The 17,043-nt window shown below is 40.0% G+C and overlaps 1 protein-coding gene across 11 annotated transcripts in view; it reads left to right on the top strand.

Annotated features, from left to right (window-relative positions):
* Window positions 1–14,920, top strand: part of Sorbs2 (sorbin and SH3 domain containing 2) — a 308,074-nt gene extending 293,154 nt beyond the window's left edge. For 8 of the 11 annotated variants that reach the window (XM_028757677.1, XM_028757680.1, XM_028757683.1 and 5 more), the window contains 3 exons: window positions 6,832–6,881; window positions 10,777–10,883; window positions 12,743–14,920. In XM_028757677.1, coding sequence (XP_028613510.1) covers window positions 6,832–6,881; window positions 10,777–10,883; window positions 12,743–12,804 — 219 coding nt within the window. In that variant the 3' untranslated portion in view covers window positions 12,805–14,920. The remainder of the gene's footprint in view (window positions 1–6,831; window positions 6,882–10,776; window positions 10,884–12,742) is intronic. The other 3 variants (XM_028757681.1, XM_028757687.1, XM_028757678.1) reach the window with 2 other exon arrangements.
* Window positions 14,921–17,043: the final 2,123 nt, after the last annotated feature.

The raw sequence follows: 17,043 nt of genomic DNA, 5'->3' as shown, positions 1-17,043 counted from the left end.
CCTTCCTAATGCTATGACTCTTTACTACAGTTCTTCATGTTGTGGTGACGTCTAATCATAAAATTATCTTCCTTGCTACTTCATAACTGTAATTTTGCTACTGTTATGAATCATAATATAGATATCTTTTGGAGATAGAGGGTTGCCTGGGGGGCCGTGACCCACAGGTTGAGAACCACTTCCCTAGACTCTTACTTCTCCAACAGATGTTGAATTCATCATTATAGTAAATAAGGGAAAAGCTAAAATGTAAAACGTTTTATCTCTACCACGAGAGCCAAGAACATTTCATGTAGTCTTTTGTGATCAATGTGTCAAAAATAATAAGGGAGAGTGAAGTATTCACAATAACTATATTTGAAAAGACTGTTTTAATAAGTATATGAAATTACTAACTTCAGGAAAACGAACTTTTGTCTCTTGTATTTTACCTCATGTTGGGAACATTAATTCCCCCATTGTGTTTTCTAAACCATGTAAAGTCCATTTTATACTCACAAGAAGAATAAGAAACCCATAAGAAGAAGATGTCTATGTTTGTAAATATAAAAACAAAATGATTCAGTTCGAGATCTCATATGCATTACAAGGAAAAAAAGCACTGACACAAGAGAAAAATAATGTTTTAATAGTCATCGAAGAGTATACTTATGTATACTGTTCATTATAGTAACATTTGTGTTAACCCATATCAACAATTCTTTAATTCACATGAATGAGGGAGAGGAAGAGGGAGGGAGGGAAGAAGAGAAAGTGAGAGAGAGAGAGACCATCCCATGCTAGCATGGTAGTTCTATGGACATCAGACCTGGACAATCTCAAAACTTGTTGTTTCCTCTTTCAGAAAATGTCACATGAGCACACACAGCTAAGTACAAGGAAGGTTAAGAACAGTGGTCTACCTTCAGTGACCCTGTGCTTGAGTGGGGTCAAAACCAGGACTAGATAGTGGAGAACATCTGATATCCTCTTCCATAAGCCTTGGACGTGCATGACATGTGTGTATCATCCCGAGAGACTAGAGAGCATAACCTGTCATGATCATGAAATTTAACTCAAAAGTTAAATTTAGAGCTACAATCTTTAACTTAAACGTTAGTCTTACTGATGTTCTCTTAATTCTAGTCAAATTCCAGGTCCTGCATTGCTAACTGGCTGCCACAGAAAGCAAAAATAAGGCAAACTCATGTCAAGATTTGCTTGTCCAGTGCCATAGTGAAGACCTTTCTTTGAAAGAATGTCAAAAGAAGCTGTCGTCAGGCAGTACATAGTCGGGCAATACTCAATATTTGATTATATTTTTTTATCTCTCACTCTACCTGGCCCCTACCAAAAAAAAATTCATTTTCTTCTTAGGAGCATTGTTAGAACATTTATCTCTAAAAATACTAACATTTTTTACAAAGCTTGATAAGCATTAAGCCAAATTTTCTCTTGTCTCACCTTGTTTATTACTGCCTTCCACTTGATTAAACGCAGAGAAACCAGGCAGGTTAAGGAGTGCTTTGGATGCAGTTCTTAAGCCTTCTCCTAGGAAGGAGGTAATACTCTTAGCCACACAAGTCACATCCAAACACTTTCTCCTGCCAGCTTCGCTTCCCACACTTATTCTTCACTGTGGATCCCCCTACCATAGGAGCAGCTGATCCCAGAAGGATAAAAGCTGTACAGGGCAGACAGAGAAGCTGCGTGCCCTGTTCACCCTCCCTGTTCAGCTAGTATTTAAGCATGGCATGCTGTGTGTGCACGCGTGGAAAACCAGAAATCAAGAAGGTTCCTCCCAAAGGCCATGGAATGAAGACAAGAACTAACCCACTTCTTATGGCTTTTCTAGGCTGACTTAAAAAGCAAGACATCTGTCCTGGGTAAGCCGCCTCGGAGCCCAGTGATGTCTAAGAGGTCCTGCGGCTCACCTGTCAGCGGTTCCCACAGGGTAGGGTCGGACATCCCCTACCTGCTGCAGTCATCCTGGCCACCCTGGCTCCTCCTTAAGTGATTTTGCTGTGATCAGGCAGTAAAGTGGGGCTGAGGAGTCCCCTGAGATGAAATGACCGGTGGTTGAGAAGCTAGGAAATCAGATCTGAATGGGTCGCAAGTTCCCCTGTTGTATGTGTAAAGTTTCTCCAATCCAAAAGGCACCTCAAACACTTCATTACACAAATAAGAGCGCAGTGTGCATTGTTTCCTACACCTCTCTTCCTACCATATTCAATTGCTGGTTCCCAGTCACTATTTTTAGGGCAGAGAACTAAACTGTGGCCAGCCATACATACCGAGCTTGCCTGCTTCCGGTGATGTTAACCCTAGTGCCTTATGGTTTCTATGGATTTATTTTAAACTGTGAGCCATTTCAAACTGTTCCGTTGCTCAGGAGATACATCTGCGTCCTCTCCATGTTGTTCCCTGTGATGCTGCTCTCTGGGGGTCTGTGTGCACCCAGTTCCCTCCTTTTGAAGCCAGTCGCTTCTCCTTTAACTATGCACTTCTGTAACATCTGCAGAACTTGGACAGATTCTAAATGGCACCCTGAGTTCTGGGGACCACAGCCAAGGAATGTGGGAGTTTGCATCTGTACAGACCCCAGGGTTCCTTTCACCATATCTAAGTTAATGGTCCCTGATTTAGCTTTGGCTGGCCTGCCACACAGCTCTGCATTTCAAGGTCTTGGGGCTTAATTTTTAGTGTTCCCTTTCTATTTCGTAAGTGCAAGTAGTGTGTCATATGTAAGGCATTTGTGCCTTTTGATTTGCATAGACAGACCTGCTTTTATTGCTGAAGCAGACTCATACTGCCATAGGGAAGAAGGGATGTCAGTTTGCAGAGATTAAATCTCTACTGAACAGCCTTCCAGAGCTAACACAAGAGCTTGCAGGAGGGGAGAAGAGAGAGGACAGAGACAGACAGAGAGACAGAGAGTAAGTTAATGAAACTCATAACTCTCAATCCATGGGTTAGTAACATGGCATGCTTTAAGTCATCCTGAGGTTTTTTTCCCCCCTTGTCCGTATTTCCATTTTATAAGTTTGTATATTACTTAAATGTTTGAGGTCCAGAAGATTCTCATGTATTTTGATTTGTGTTTCATGTTCCTAACCTAAGAGGGAAAAGAGGCCAGCAAGTGGTATTGTTAGTCAGCAGAGTCACAGCCCGCTGTTTCTGGCCGATAAGCACTACAGCTAGCATTTGCTAAGAAAGAATAACTTGGGAACCCAAGAGCTACTTGTAGTGCTTGCAAAGACTTTTTTCCACAATAGTTTTTAATGGAACAGCACATACTTTTTAAAGAATCATCTAACCTATAGCCAAGCCTCCTAGGATACCTTGAGAGAAGTATAAATAAATTCTTGGCTTTCAAACTTCTAGCTGCAATAGTGTGTGTTGTGTACTGATCCCAGATTCTAGGAGAAGCTTCAAAGAAGCTTCATAATTTTTTTTTACAATTGATCCTTTAATCTTTATTGATTGATCCTGGCTTTGCATAATACCATGTGTTTAAAACCTGCCTCCTTTGTACCCATTTCTTTTTCTAAAAAGGAAAACCCAAAGGACATAATATGTACTTATGGAAATCTCTTTATGAAACCATTGCTTTCATACAATTAATCCCCATGGTGACACTGAGAAGACAGAAGATAAATATTTAGGGTGCCATGACACTAGCATGTTGCATCATTGGGTTTTCAAATCTTTTTTGAACTCTAAAAACTCACCAAGAGGATATAACTGTAGCACAATTCTTGCTCAAAATGTCTCGCATGGTAATGGCAAGGTGTTAACTTGAAAGCTACTTTCGTAAGCTCACAGTTTGCATAGGCCTCTCCAAATGGTAGAAGTGCGTATATTAACATCAGCACCGCTGAGACATTCATTCTGCATGCTAGAAATGCCTGAGCAGTTAAAAGAGAAGTCAACACAGACCTTAAACAGCGCAGGCTAACAAGTCATTTCTTCTCGAGAATTGAGACTGCAGAAAAGGAAGAGCACGGTCATAAAAACAGATCATTATCTACTTCAAGTTACCTTGTACGCTGCAGAATATCCTTTCAAAATCAATCTAGGCTGAAAGAATTTAATCCCTGTTAACAAAAGGCAAAAACAATTTTAACATGTTATTACCACTGTTCACCACTAGGTGGCGATGGGTTGCACACGGTAGTAGAGATTGCATTTGGAAGCTCTTTGCTTGAATTACCCACAGGAAATGCAAACAGCAGATGCTGAGTTTAACCAAATTAGCCCATCTAGTCCGTCCTAATATGTGGTTCAATGAAGGGCCAATCAAAATTGTCCTCCCATCTCTTTTTGTCATTTAGTAAAGGACAAACTATCTAGTAAATGATCCAATGTCTTTAGATTTAGGGGAAGGTTTAACTAACACGCACTGAGGTTGAACTATTACCTCAGCAGTTTTCACGTGACTAAAGATACATCATGATTAGCTGACTTTCTGACTATGCAGCGTGTAAGATTGAGGAGAGGAATCTGTACATGGCAAAAGAAACCATGAGGTGAATTATCTCTTCCTTTATGGGCTCCATAGGCTCTCTATCTTGTCTCACAGATTTTAGGATGAGGTATCTAAGCTGCGTATCCAAGGTCCATAGCAGACAGTGCCCCACACAGAAACAAATGCACATCCATAAGTTACTGTCAACACTACGATCCCTCTCCCAGCCAAGGACCCGTAAGCTGTATTAACTCTAATGCTGGGGTTGCAGAACTTTCCTTAGGGACAGACCAGTAGTTATCAGCTCATCTGAGGAAGATTCCTATCAAAGAAACATTTGGAAATGTTACAAAAGTCGCAATAGAATGAGATAACGCAAATCCTTCATCATAAAAGGTAGTATCGTATTATAGCCTGGGAACGTTAATTCTATGGGGAAGATTGATGATTTGGGAAGAAACGGGAAGAAAGAGGAAGAGCTAGTTTTGGAGGACATGAGGCAAGGGGAAAGACATATTTTGAAAGATGATTAAAAGACAGGAAATTGCTGGCTTACACACCCAGGAATTACGTGAGCTTCACACATAGAGCTATGGCCCAGCTTTCCTAACGGTCAAAGAGACAATTTCTTTAAATAATTTAGGAGGCTGGAGGATCAAATGTACTGAACAAGTAAGATTCTAGTGACAATACTAAATAACGGACTGTCACCTTCGAATGTGCATCGGTTTACGTTCACTAACAGGTTGACTGAGTTGTTAATTAAAAAAGGAATTAGAGAAGAACCGGAAATGTGACATGCACATAACAGGTGTTTTACACTCATTTCTCCATGTATTACACTAATTAATGATTTCTTGAATTAAAAGTCTCAGAAACATCTAGAGGATGTTTTGTTATAATTTTTTTGAACTCACTAAGATCTGCCTCTACCTCCAAGTGCTGGGATTAAAGGAATGCACCACTATACACAGCTTGCTCTTCATTATCCTTAAAAATAATCTAATTTATGCTTTCAATATTTTATATTTAATAATATTTTATAAGTTTACGTACTGTTTTGTATGAGTAAAGCATCCATGGGGCTGGTAATTCCTATCCATTCTTCAGTTTTAAATTTGTGTATTCCATGCATAGGTGTTGAAAAAATTACAGAAATACTGCTTTAAAATGCTCCCAATTAACAGGCTTAAGACAGTGAGAATACTTCGTTTGCACTCAGCAAACAGTGTGGGTTGGGAAATGATAGTTGAGTTTAGAAAGGGGTCTGTTCACAGCTTCACACTGACTGCAACCCCTTGGACCAGAGGTTTCTATGGACAGTCTCAGGGAAATCGGTCTAACTTATTACAATCAATTAATAATGATGTGTATTCAAGCACTGGTCCTGATATGGCCCTAACTACTAATTCCATTATTATCAGATTCTAGGCTCTGCATTTTTTTATCTCAGCAGGTAGCTGTCATTTAACAGAAAACATATGAAATGTGAATGACTCGATTGTATCTCTTTCCCTAAAATGTAGCATATCGATGACTGATGTAAATTACACTGTGCTTCCATATTCAACAAACATGCTAAATTTCATTCTCTGAAGTATTTGTGTGGCTATACAGCATGCTAAGGCTCGTCATTTCCAATATTATAAGTATCTATTACAGATACTGGTCTTGATGCTTAGTTTTAAAAGAAAGGAAACTCTTTTGAGAGTTCAGTGCACTGGGGATTCCTACCAATATTTCTCTTCTAAGGTAAAGCATTATATGTTACCTGGATCTTGTCCGTTTGCATTCTTCTTAAAGTTCTCTGTGTTCCCTTTGGAAAACTGCATGTGTTTTCCTGCCCCGGCCCTCACCTGGTTGAGAGCAGAGAATTTAAACTCGAATCCAGCATGGGATATGTCTGGCTATTAATATTTTCATCTGTACCGTGCGTGGCAATGTCATCTGTGAAGGAAAGGCTCAGCGCGAATGTGGTTCTGGCTAGACGTGGCTTCCTTCTGCTTGTCTGAAAACATGCTGGAGAATGAGAGTGAATGGTGTCCAGCTTCCCCGCCTCTGTGGATTTTGTTCTTGCTCTTGCCATATTCCTGACCTTGGAAAAATCAATGGGACTAAACGTCAGCATTCTTCCAAAGCTTGAAGAGACCAGATTGTGTTCAAAAGTTTGAACCTTGGGTATTTTGATTTAAAGCACCCTTCAAAATACTTGAATTACTAAGCATACAGAAACCCTTTATTTGTTGGATTTTTTTTCTTCCTCTTGGTTTTTTACAACAGGAAATATTAAATGTCAAGAAAAAACATACCATGCTATTACTCAAATTACCTTTTTAATGATACCAGTTCAAACACTGATGACATTGAAAATCATTTCGTTTCAGCCACAGCGTCCTGTGTTCTCTCATGAAAACATTCAAGGTGGGGGAGAACCGTAAGTATTCTTCTTATCTTCTAAATTCTAGACTAACCTTGACCCACAAGATGGGCAATATATGTACCACATAGACACTGAGGACAGTAGGGCTTTCTAAGTGAAGGGGATCGAATAGCACCAGGGGTCTCCAGTACAAGAGATCACATTGTTCTGTTTATCAATGAGATCAGACACTAAGGTTGAAAGGAAAACGGAAGGGCTGGAGAGATGGCTCAGTGGTTAAGAGAACTAACTCCTCTTCCTGAGGACCTATGTTCAATTCCCAGCATCCACATGGTGACTCACAACCTCCTGTAACTCTAGTTCCAGAGAATCCAATACCCTCTCCTAGCCTCCATGGGTACCAGCATACAGATACAAACATGTAAGCAAAACACTTATACAAATAAATTTAAAATATCAAGAAATAACAGAAGAGAACAGAAAACAATTTATGCACTGAAAAAAATCTTCCAATGTTTTACTGACTCCTCCTTTTCCTCTGCTGGTTGTATAACTGGTAACCACCACTTTGTTTTTCCACTTCTTTGAATGCTTCAAAAGTATGTTTAAGGTATACTTTAGTATTATAATTCCAAAATTACAACACATGCTTTAAACTGTCTTTTGGAAAATAGCAGTATTAAAGCACTCACTACTATTCAAATGCACAATACAATTTCCACCACAGCAAGAATGTGCCTTTTCAAATGTTCCACCCAAATTTCCTCTCCTTTCTGACACATACATTAAATCAACCCGAAAGTATCACCCATTGTCTTTAAGAGTCTCTTTTGTCTTTGTATGGCCCAGTTCAAGGTAGTTACTCAGATAAATAGAATCAAGAGGGCACTTCACTTCCGACTGACTCCTGCCTATGCTGAGTCAAAAAGAGATCTCCAGAAGCCACAGCCATAGTCCTTGCCTCGTACACCTCAGCTTTCTGCCCAAGCTCTGCTCACATGGTAAAAGACATGCTGACCAAAGATGACTCTCTGCGAGCAGGATCTGGTATGGAACTGGTGTTTTCTGCACCAAAAGTCTTGGTTCTTCATAGATGAAAACACACCCTTTGGACTTCACCACTCACTCGCAGTCTCTCAAGCAGTCTAGCCAGGAAGGTGTTCTTCAGAAGTCCCTTCCACAGACAGACTAGGTGAAAAACAAGAGTCCGGAAAAACTTCACTTAATTGGAAAAATTTAAGAACACTTTCCAATAATGTTTCTGTTTTTTTTTTTTTAAGTGTGCCAACAATGAAAGAATTAGTTGACAAAACTACACTCCATTTGTAACATTCTTGTTACAAAGTAGCTGTTTAGGGTGACAGCATTGCTAGCATGCTCTGTTTAACAGCTTTCCAGATGTGTGAAAAGGTGTGTTCTGTTGAACTTTGTTATGTCATATGCAGCTGTGGCCATGCGGCTGTTCTAAAATCACAGAGCCCACAGGTGGAGAAAAATACACATTAAAGTGTATTTATGTTCCATTGCAGCCTTAATTAGAGAGATTATGAAATGCTAACTAATTGCATATTTTTTAAAAAAATATTTTTTTCTGAAGCAAAAATAGAAACCTAAGCCATGTAGCTATGGTCCAGTTTAGGGACAACAAAAGGTTCCGTTTATAGAAAAATTTGCAAATTTATTTTTGAGGCAGTCTTGATCCGCCCCTCTCCCCCCCACCTCCATCTCACTGATCTCTTTCAAAGCAGCACTGTTGTTATTTTAATTGGGCTACTGAGTTTGAAAACCAGCAGAGGTAGAAGAATTTCCAGGAAGGTTTGTTTATGTTTCCATAAAAACTTATGAGTGTGTGTGTGTGTGTGTGTGTGTGTGTGAGAGAGAGAGAGAGAGAGAGGGAGGGAGGGAGGGAGGGAGGGAGGGAGGGAGGGAGGGAGGGAAGGAGGGAGAGAGAGAGAGATATCGAGATCTAATTAAATCACTATGATAAATAAATTCTGACAAACGTATTTGGCTTTCATTATATAAAAAATGAGCTGCGAATCCACGCCAATGACGGTTTGTTAGCTCTGGGGACCTCAAGAGTTCTCAAGCAGCTGCAGTTTGTAGCTTTAAATAGGCCTGTAAGTAGTTGGAAATCAGCCTCAGTAAGGCTAAAGAGTAAGAAACTGAAGGAGAGAAAATCCACTTTCCCAAAGTGACTACAGAACGCAACCATTAACACACCAGCCAGGATGACCATGTCACACCTCAAGCTTGAGATTGGATATGGGGTCTTGCTGACAGCCCCTTTCCTTGTGACCATCCAAAATTACACCATTCTCTCACCTGACCAGCCTCAGATGAACACATGGACAACATAACACTTTTCCTCTTCTCCGGCTCCAGGCAGGCATCCTAGTGAGGTGGCCCCTCCCAGTCTTTCTTGCTACCTCTTCTAGGGTCTGTCTTTGTTTCTATCCTTGACCACAAGCTGAAGCCTCTCCCAACAAAAGACCTCAGAAGACTCCAAATGGCTCAAAGTATAAAAATGGCTAAAATTGCCCACTAGAGGAGAACATTATTAACATAGGAAGAAATCTCTAATGTGGGAACTTTAGGGTTGGGTGCCAGGCTACAGAAGATGATGGTTTTTATGGAAAGGCAGAGCTCTTTCCTAGAACTCCCTGGAGCCAACTTTATCTGCATCCCATGATCAGGGGACACTCAAGAGTAGAGTAAAAAGCCAGTGAGGCTGTTGCACGTTTATAGCACAGTGTTTGAATTCAAGTACTCGAACAGCTTTATTCTACAAAATATGATTTTCTTTCCAGCTCAATAAAGTAATTAGAAGTAAAGCGGTCTTATTACAAAAAAAACTGGGGCTCACCTACTTTTTAATAGTGGCCTAAAATAAATCCACAGTGCCCCGGGTGTTGTTATTTTCTACATTAGCACAATGGTGCGACAGTTATAAAAAGCAATGGAAATTTAACACTCCTTTTAATTTTCCAATCATATCTGCGATAGATAAGTTACATCATAAAATTTTCCCTCCAACTGCATATCAAATTCTTCCCCGCTCTCTTAGCCTCTATAATGCCAGCCTTTGCTTTTCAAGGTTCCAGTGCTAATAGTCACCAAGGTTAATAGTCCTAAACGTGGATGTCAAAGAGATTCAGTGTCACCATCTGTCTCTTAAAGAGTTCAGACAAGAAACACAAAATGGCGGCACTCCCTCCATAACTCTCTCTCACACATATGATTATTTCAAAGGAGACTTTTAAACTCAAGCACAGTTTTGATTTTTGCTTTTTCTACTGGGACACAGTTTTAAAAGTCTATAATCTACCAGCTGAGCTGGATCCGGATGACCATACATGAAGGGTCATCTATGACTCAAGGGCAACGGTGAACTACATCAAGTCTTTGCAGCATCTCAAATCCTGATTTAGATTATAACACTAGTCCTGCTTTAAAGGATTTCCTATGATAAACATAGTCTTCCTTTTCTAATAATTCTTACATTGTTATTTACAAAATGTGTGTTTAAAATACTCTGTATGATTCAATTTAGAATCATTTGAGAATTCCATTTCTACACCTTCGTTGTTTGCTTATGGTTATAACTAGATAAATCTGCAATCCCTCTTGTTGTTGCTATAGCAACACGATACAAGTACCATTAATTTAATATTCTATATTGTTAAGTAGCATCTGAATGATAGACCTTCTATGTCTAGATGATTTAGGTGCAGGTCTAGCCTACAAATAGCAAAATGCTTTTGCCTGATTCGTGAATATTATAACTTTTCCCCGAATATTTTTCATTGTAAGTTTTGAAAGTGGGATGATTCCCGTGAGCATCTGAATGTCTCCATTGACTTTCCATGTTTAGCAAAGACTTAAACAATCTTCTCCGGTTTCACCGAGATGTGAAGTCAATTAAGCATGCCCATTTGTCCTGTTTAAGGTTTCAGGCTCTGTATAACTATACTCCTAGGAATGCAGATGAGCTGGAACTCAGAGAAAGCGATGTCGTCGATGTCATGGAAAAGTGCGATGACGGATGGTTCGTGGGTACGTGCCTGTTTATTCTAAGATACATTTAGCTGTTTTCATCATCTGTTTGAGTTTGCTCACGTGCATGGTTCACTGTGACAGTCGTCTCTCTTTGAATTTGTGCTGTGTTATATACTCCCAAAGCCCTGCATTTTAATATAGTGTAGCATTTATTGCTTCCGTTATATGTGATTTTCTGCTGGTCTTGATTCAACTAAAGAGAATTTCTTTAAATGGCACCAACAAGCAATGGCTGTGATGTCACAATAGCAATAACAAAAGCTCCAAATGTTCCCAGGTGAGCGACACCTTGCAATGCTCAACAGAAAACGTTAGTCAGCAGGGGAGATGCCCTTTGATGAGGAGCAAGATGAAAGGAAACCTGACCCATTTGCTGGTTCTGATGTAGCAATCCCAAAAGTCTAGGGATCGTCCATCCATCCCCACTTCCATTAGTAGAGGGGAGAATTTCCATCCTTACCACTTTAAAGGCAAGCCCATAATAGTTACCACCTTCAAGACTGAAAGCTCAGCCAAGAGCAAGCTTATCATTCCCCACTGCTCAACTGTTCGGTCCAGCACCAAGTGGTTAGGGGAGGGGAGCAGCAAGGTAGACAATGAAGAGGTGACATGAGGTCTTCTATGAAAATATTTGTAGACAAAAGTGTACACCAGACACAAACGAAAGAGATGAAAAGGAAAGAAGCGAGATGGGCTGCAGAGGTGCTCAGCAGGATGAATGACCTGGGTTCTAGTCTCAGCACCTATGCTGGCTATTAACTGTCAATAGCTCCTGTTCCAGGGGTACCTGACACCTTTTCTGGCCTCTGTAAGCACTGTGGACTTGCAGTGCAGAGATGTGCATTCAGATACCCATATACATAAACATTTTTTTAAAAAACCTTAAAGCATAAGGAGGAAAGCTTTCTCGAGACTGGTCCAGCAGAACTGAGACAATGCAAGAGCAGAGGCCACACGGGCAGACACGTGCGCTAGATTCTGCTGTTTGCATTAATCACCATCTCGAAGAAAAGAGAAATGGTTTACATACAGGGTCTGCAGGAATAGGAATCAAACCAAATCAATAAATTATACAACATTAATGGGAAATGGAATTTTAGAGGCCCTGTCCAATCTACTGTGCTAACGTGCACAGTACAGGCTTAGTAGAAAGCATCCAAAGAACTGTATCATTTGAAACCGGAGGTGGCCATAAAGATACCCACGTGTGCACTTGATTTTAACTGACCATATTAGAAATCACTCTCAAATGGCTGAATTTCATTCCACGTGCCCAGACAAATAGTGCCCAGTCTTGCACATTTTTAAATTGCTCAGAATTCTATATTTTATTAAGAAATGCAGCAGTTCATTTTTATTTAGCAAGTGAGGTAAGCACTGAGCATGAGGTTATAACACTTGTGATACCGGCAGCATCCGTTGTAGTGGCCACTGTGGTACTGCAGAGGCAGCCTCAGGCTCCAGAACCAACCGCTGTGCTTTATGGGTCATTGTGTCCCACTACCACCTCACAGTTATCTCTCACTCCTTGTTTAGCATCATGATGACCCAAGTCCTACCACCCAGCTCTTCTGTGCCATTGTTTTCTAGATTGAGAGGCTAGGCTTGCCCACTTAGCTCACTGTGATGGAAATCTATCCTTTATGCTCATGAAAAGATGACTACATCGGGCAAGACAATTAAATTGCCTGCTTTCTCTTTTTATTGTCTTAGAGTGAGTTTTCTTCATTCCTCCCCAAACTACTTGGAGCTTGCATTCTCAGCGAACCCTTGTAGACAGAAAGTCTTCAAGCTGACACAGGACATGACATTCCATTGCTGTTACATACCTTTTCATTTATTGCTTCTGTTTTCAGGAACTTCAAGAAGAACCAAATTCTTTGGTACTTTTCCCGGAAACTATGTCAAAAGGCTGTGACTCACCTCACTCCTAATTTACACCACATTTCAGCCACACATCTGCATTAACCCACCTGAAACATCCCAGCAGACCTGTTGCTGCCATGCCTTATGGTTTTCAGTAGGCCATTACCATCTCCACCTGCCGCCGCCACCAAACCACCAGCAGAGGGACTACCGCTGTGAGCCTTAGGAAGGCTGGGAGCTTTAGAGAAACGTGGCAAACTTTCATCCACATAAATATGCAGTTTCCTGCTTTCTGCCCTGAACTTTGAAATGCCTATGTATGGAATCAGAACAACGTGATCATACTTTTAAAAAATGAAATAATTAAGGAAGAAAGAAAGAGAAAAAAAGAAAAAGACTCTTCAGGAGACTGTCTGGTCTCATGGCTGAATCTCCACCTCTCTGGAAGGTACACTGTCCTCAGGAAGCGAAGCCAGAAGGTTGTTCTTTTTTTCTGAAATGCTATGGTTCTCATTTTCACTCTAAGCTTGGCAGTATATTTTCCTTTCACGAGTTTGCCTAGTGCTCTGGTTTACACTATATGACAACTATACTTTGGCTGTTGTTTGCCTGCACTTATTCTACGTTGTTTCATGCACAGTGATTACAAAATCAGGAGCCCGTAGGAACGTTCCCTGGGATGAGTGTGATTTTTGTAGACTGCATTACATTTTCACACGGGGGTCTTTTCCCTGTCCACTTTTTTTTTTTTTTTGTGCTTATTAGAAGTGCAAACAGCGAGCAGTTTGGTCACTCTTATGAGACTACGAAAGGCTTAGCCACACTACAGGACAAATCGTGTTGTGAATTCACAGTGCTGCTTCGTGTATTAAAATGTAATCATCAGCATCGTGAACAACAAGTTCTTAGTGGTTTATTTACCTGTTAAAACTTAAAAGCAGTGTTAGTGAGTTAGGCAGAGAGATGAAAGTAATACCAGTAGGTAGGTTTCACTGGGTGCACACTTACACATTTGAGATTGTATGAGGACGTATAGCCCATATGCTATGTTGTACATTTTATGGAAATATAAAAGAATCCCACATTATTTTATAGAGTACTTCAGGGGCATCCTGAGTGTTAAGGCTGGCTTTAGCAAGGGTTATGATCAATACAACTATTTTTACTACAATAATTATTTTTCTTCTATAAGACCCAGAATCCTGACTCCATTTGCAGACAGGAATATATATGTTGAGCCTGATTTTTTTTTTCTGGTGTGTGTAAAACACTTCCTAGGAATACATTGGGCACTTTTGGAAATAATGGTTAAATCACTCAGGTTGTGTTTCCTGCCCCCAAAACAGATCTACAAAATGATACCAAACCTGAAAGATTTCATGGATTTACGGTGCCTGCATTCCACATACCCTGAGATTTAGCTTTGTATTTTGAATGAATTTGCAGAAGACCTATTCATCCTTAGCACCTTATAGACAAAACTTTTTATGGCTTTCTTCCCATGGGCAATGCTTGATCTTATACAACATATAAACTCTAGCATATTTTGTACATATGTTTTGTTTTGTTTCTTTTCTTTTCTTTTCTTTTCTTTGTACAGACTATTTACTTGTTCAGAAAACATCGAGATCTCCCAATTTGTTATTTATCCTGCACTTAAAGGAGATTAAACTCTTTCAGCAGATGGCCTTTCATGGTGTCTTCACAGATCACAAGCTAATGTGAATCTGGAAGATAGCATCTGCACAAAATTCTGTGAATCGGAAAGATCTTTGTAACTAATCTGAAATACATGTACATGCCCGTTACAGAGGAGCATTGTTGGGGGCAGGAGGTAAAGAAACATCTTAGAGAAATCCACTTTACGATCCAGTTCACAACCAGCTTTATATTAGAAAAACTTGGGATTGGAAAATCAGTCAGCCGATCAGCCACATGCAGCTTTGCTGATAAATGAATACTTTTTCACACCATTTATGAAAACAAATCTTCAACTCTGTTGCCTGTTATATTTAAGAAAAATTGCTGTTTATACTCTCTGTATCTGATTTTAAAAGGAAAAAGAAATATTCATACCTGGCTTTCAGGTAATTGACTTTGAATTCTTACAAGCAAAGGCTGTTGTGTTTTTCTTGAGTAGATACCTAATAAATTTTGCTTGAAAGTACCTCTGCTTTTCATTAGCTTTTATGTAGACTGTGTCTTATTCCACGACATTAGTTAAAAATAATTTAAACCATTTTTGTCTATGTTATCTTGACACATGGATGGAGATATGAATGCTTGCATCAGCTTGGAATATTTTAAAGACTCTCACCACCAAAGCCCACCGGCTACATCCGCTTTACTTAAATATTACTCTTCAGCCACAGGACCACATCTTGATATTGTGCTGCCTCAAAACTGGCTATTCTCCAAGAAATAGTTAGTTGCAAAACTTGTATATTATGAGCACCTGCCTCATAACTTTTAAACACTTATCTGAAAGAGCTTTACCATCATTGGTCTCTTGGTGAATTTCTAATGCCTGCTGCGAAGGGATCATCCTTTCCTGCCACACAAATAACAAAGAGCTATGACGTACACTTGGGTCCTCCCGAGCATCTCAGTCCATCCTTGATCTCTCTGTGTCAGCTCACATCCACGTCTATCAGGTATTCAGAGCACGGTCTCGCCCTTGCCTATCAGTTCATACACATGTTGCATTGCTCCAGCAGCTGCTCAGGCCTCCAGTATTCCATTGGATACTTTCTGTCTCAAGCTCAACTCTGAGATGCGGTCCCTTATGGGAAGAGTACACCTCACAGACCATTTATGGTCCTGGTTTCACCTGAGCACTGGTCAGTCCCTTAATCTATAAACCTGAATCTGTCCGCCCAGGTTATTGGAAGGCTAAGAGGAAAGAACTCTGATATTTATGTACCACATGGTAAGTCCTGCTTTAGTTGATCATCATGCCACACAGGCCCGTTCTCTTCTACTTGATCAAAAGCAGGGAGAATCTGTTTAAGTGGCTGTCTGCTTTCATAACTATTTACTCTCTTTGTAGGTGGCCAGTTTGTGTGGCCAGATACTTCCTTCTCACTCTTTTCCAGATTTTTGGCCCCAAAGGAGGATATTAGTTAAAGAATGATTTGATTACAAATGAGCATGTGCGCTGACAGCTTCTCACAGTCTGTTTATTTAAAGAATTAATTAGCCTCCTCTCCAGATGGTAACTCTTTAAAAACTGTTTACATTTTTTAAAAAAAGAAGAAGAATTATCGAACCAGACATTCATTATCGTCACTAGTTCCACAGGTTCATGGAGAGTCTAAAACTATAATTTTTGTGACGAAGTTAGCATTGTATAGATAAACACAGTCAATATTTTATCTTCTGTCCTTGCACCTACAATAAATCATCGGTTTCCTTTTTAAAAATCTTTTCTGTATCAATTATGTTTCAAATCATCTACTCCTCACTCATAAGAAGGGTCAGAGCACATGTAGAGATTGGCCTTAGAAATAAAATGTCCTGCTGTGGGGATGTGATTATGAAACAAATCCAGTCTGCTATTGGGTATATCCTACACGTTAAGAATGGTTTATACAGCGAACAGCGATTAATTTGATGACAGGAAGCCCTAACTCTGAACCATAATTCAGTAAAATGTTAGTCCTTCAAAAATAATTCCTTTATTTCCATTTTATGGTATATTAGACGGGATTATATTAGAAGAAATTTATGAAGCATTTTACACTCCTATTCTTAACTTTCATCAATTAAAACTGGGAGAAATGTATTTTCTCTTTGTAATATAATTGTGCATGTGGTTCCCTCATTTTTCTATCTTGTCCCACTAAACTTGAAGTGTTTACTCTGTCCCTTTATAGCAAATAGCTGGTGAATTTGTCACTGATGCTACCTGTCAGTCAGATCTGGGACATGACCAGAGAGAAAGGAAAGTTCAGCAGCTGCTACACACCAGGCTGCTCCCCCCATGTTCCATGCCTTTATCCTCACAGTAAATCTAAGAGAAAGCCCATTCTATAGATGAGGTAAATAGAGTTGCGAGAGGCTGTGTAGCTTCTTTGTGGTATGTGAAGTGTAGCATGTGGTAGAAGTTGGATTTAGGGTCTGATGTATTCTCTAAGCCTGGATGCTGTCTGCTATACCACCACTCTCATGATGAGAAAGAGTATGTACCCAATACCACACTAAACATCTCCCTGATGAGAGCTCACTCAGGTTTCTAGAAGTACACAGTAACTGTGTCTATGAGTTCTGGTTCACTGAGGCTCTGGAAGCG

This window comes from Grammomys surdaster, unplaced genomic scaffold (genome assembly GCF_004785775.1).
Source record: "Grammomys surdaster isolate TR1022 unplaced genomic scaffold, NIH_TR_1.0 126178, whole genome shotgun sequence".
NCBI lineage: Eukaryota > Metazoa > Chordata > Mammalia > Rodentia > Muridae > Grammomys > Grammomys surdaster.
This window is presented reverse-complemented; position numbering and strand designations above follow the sequence as displayed.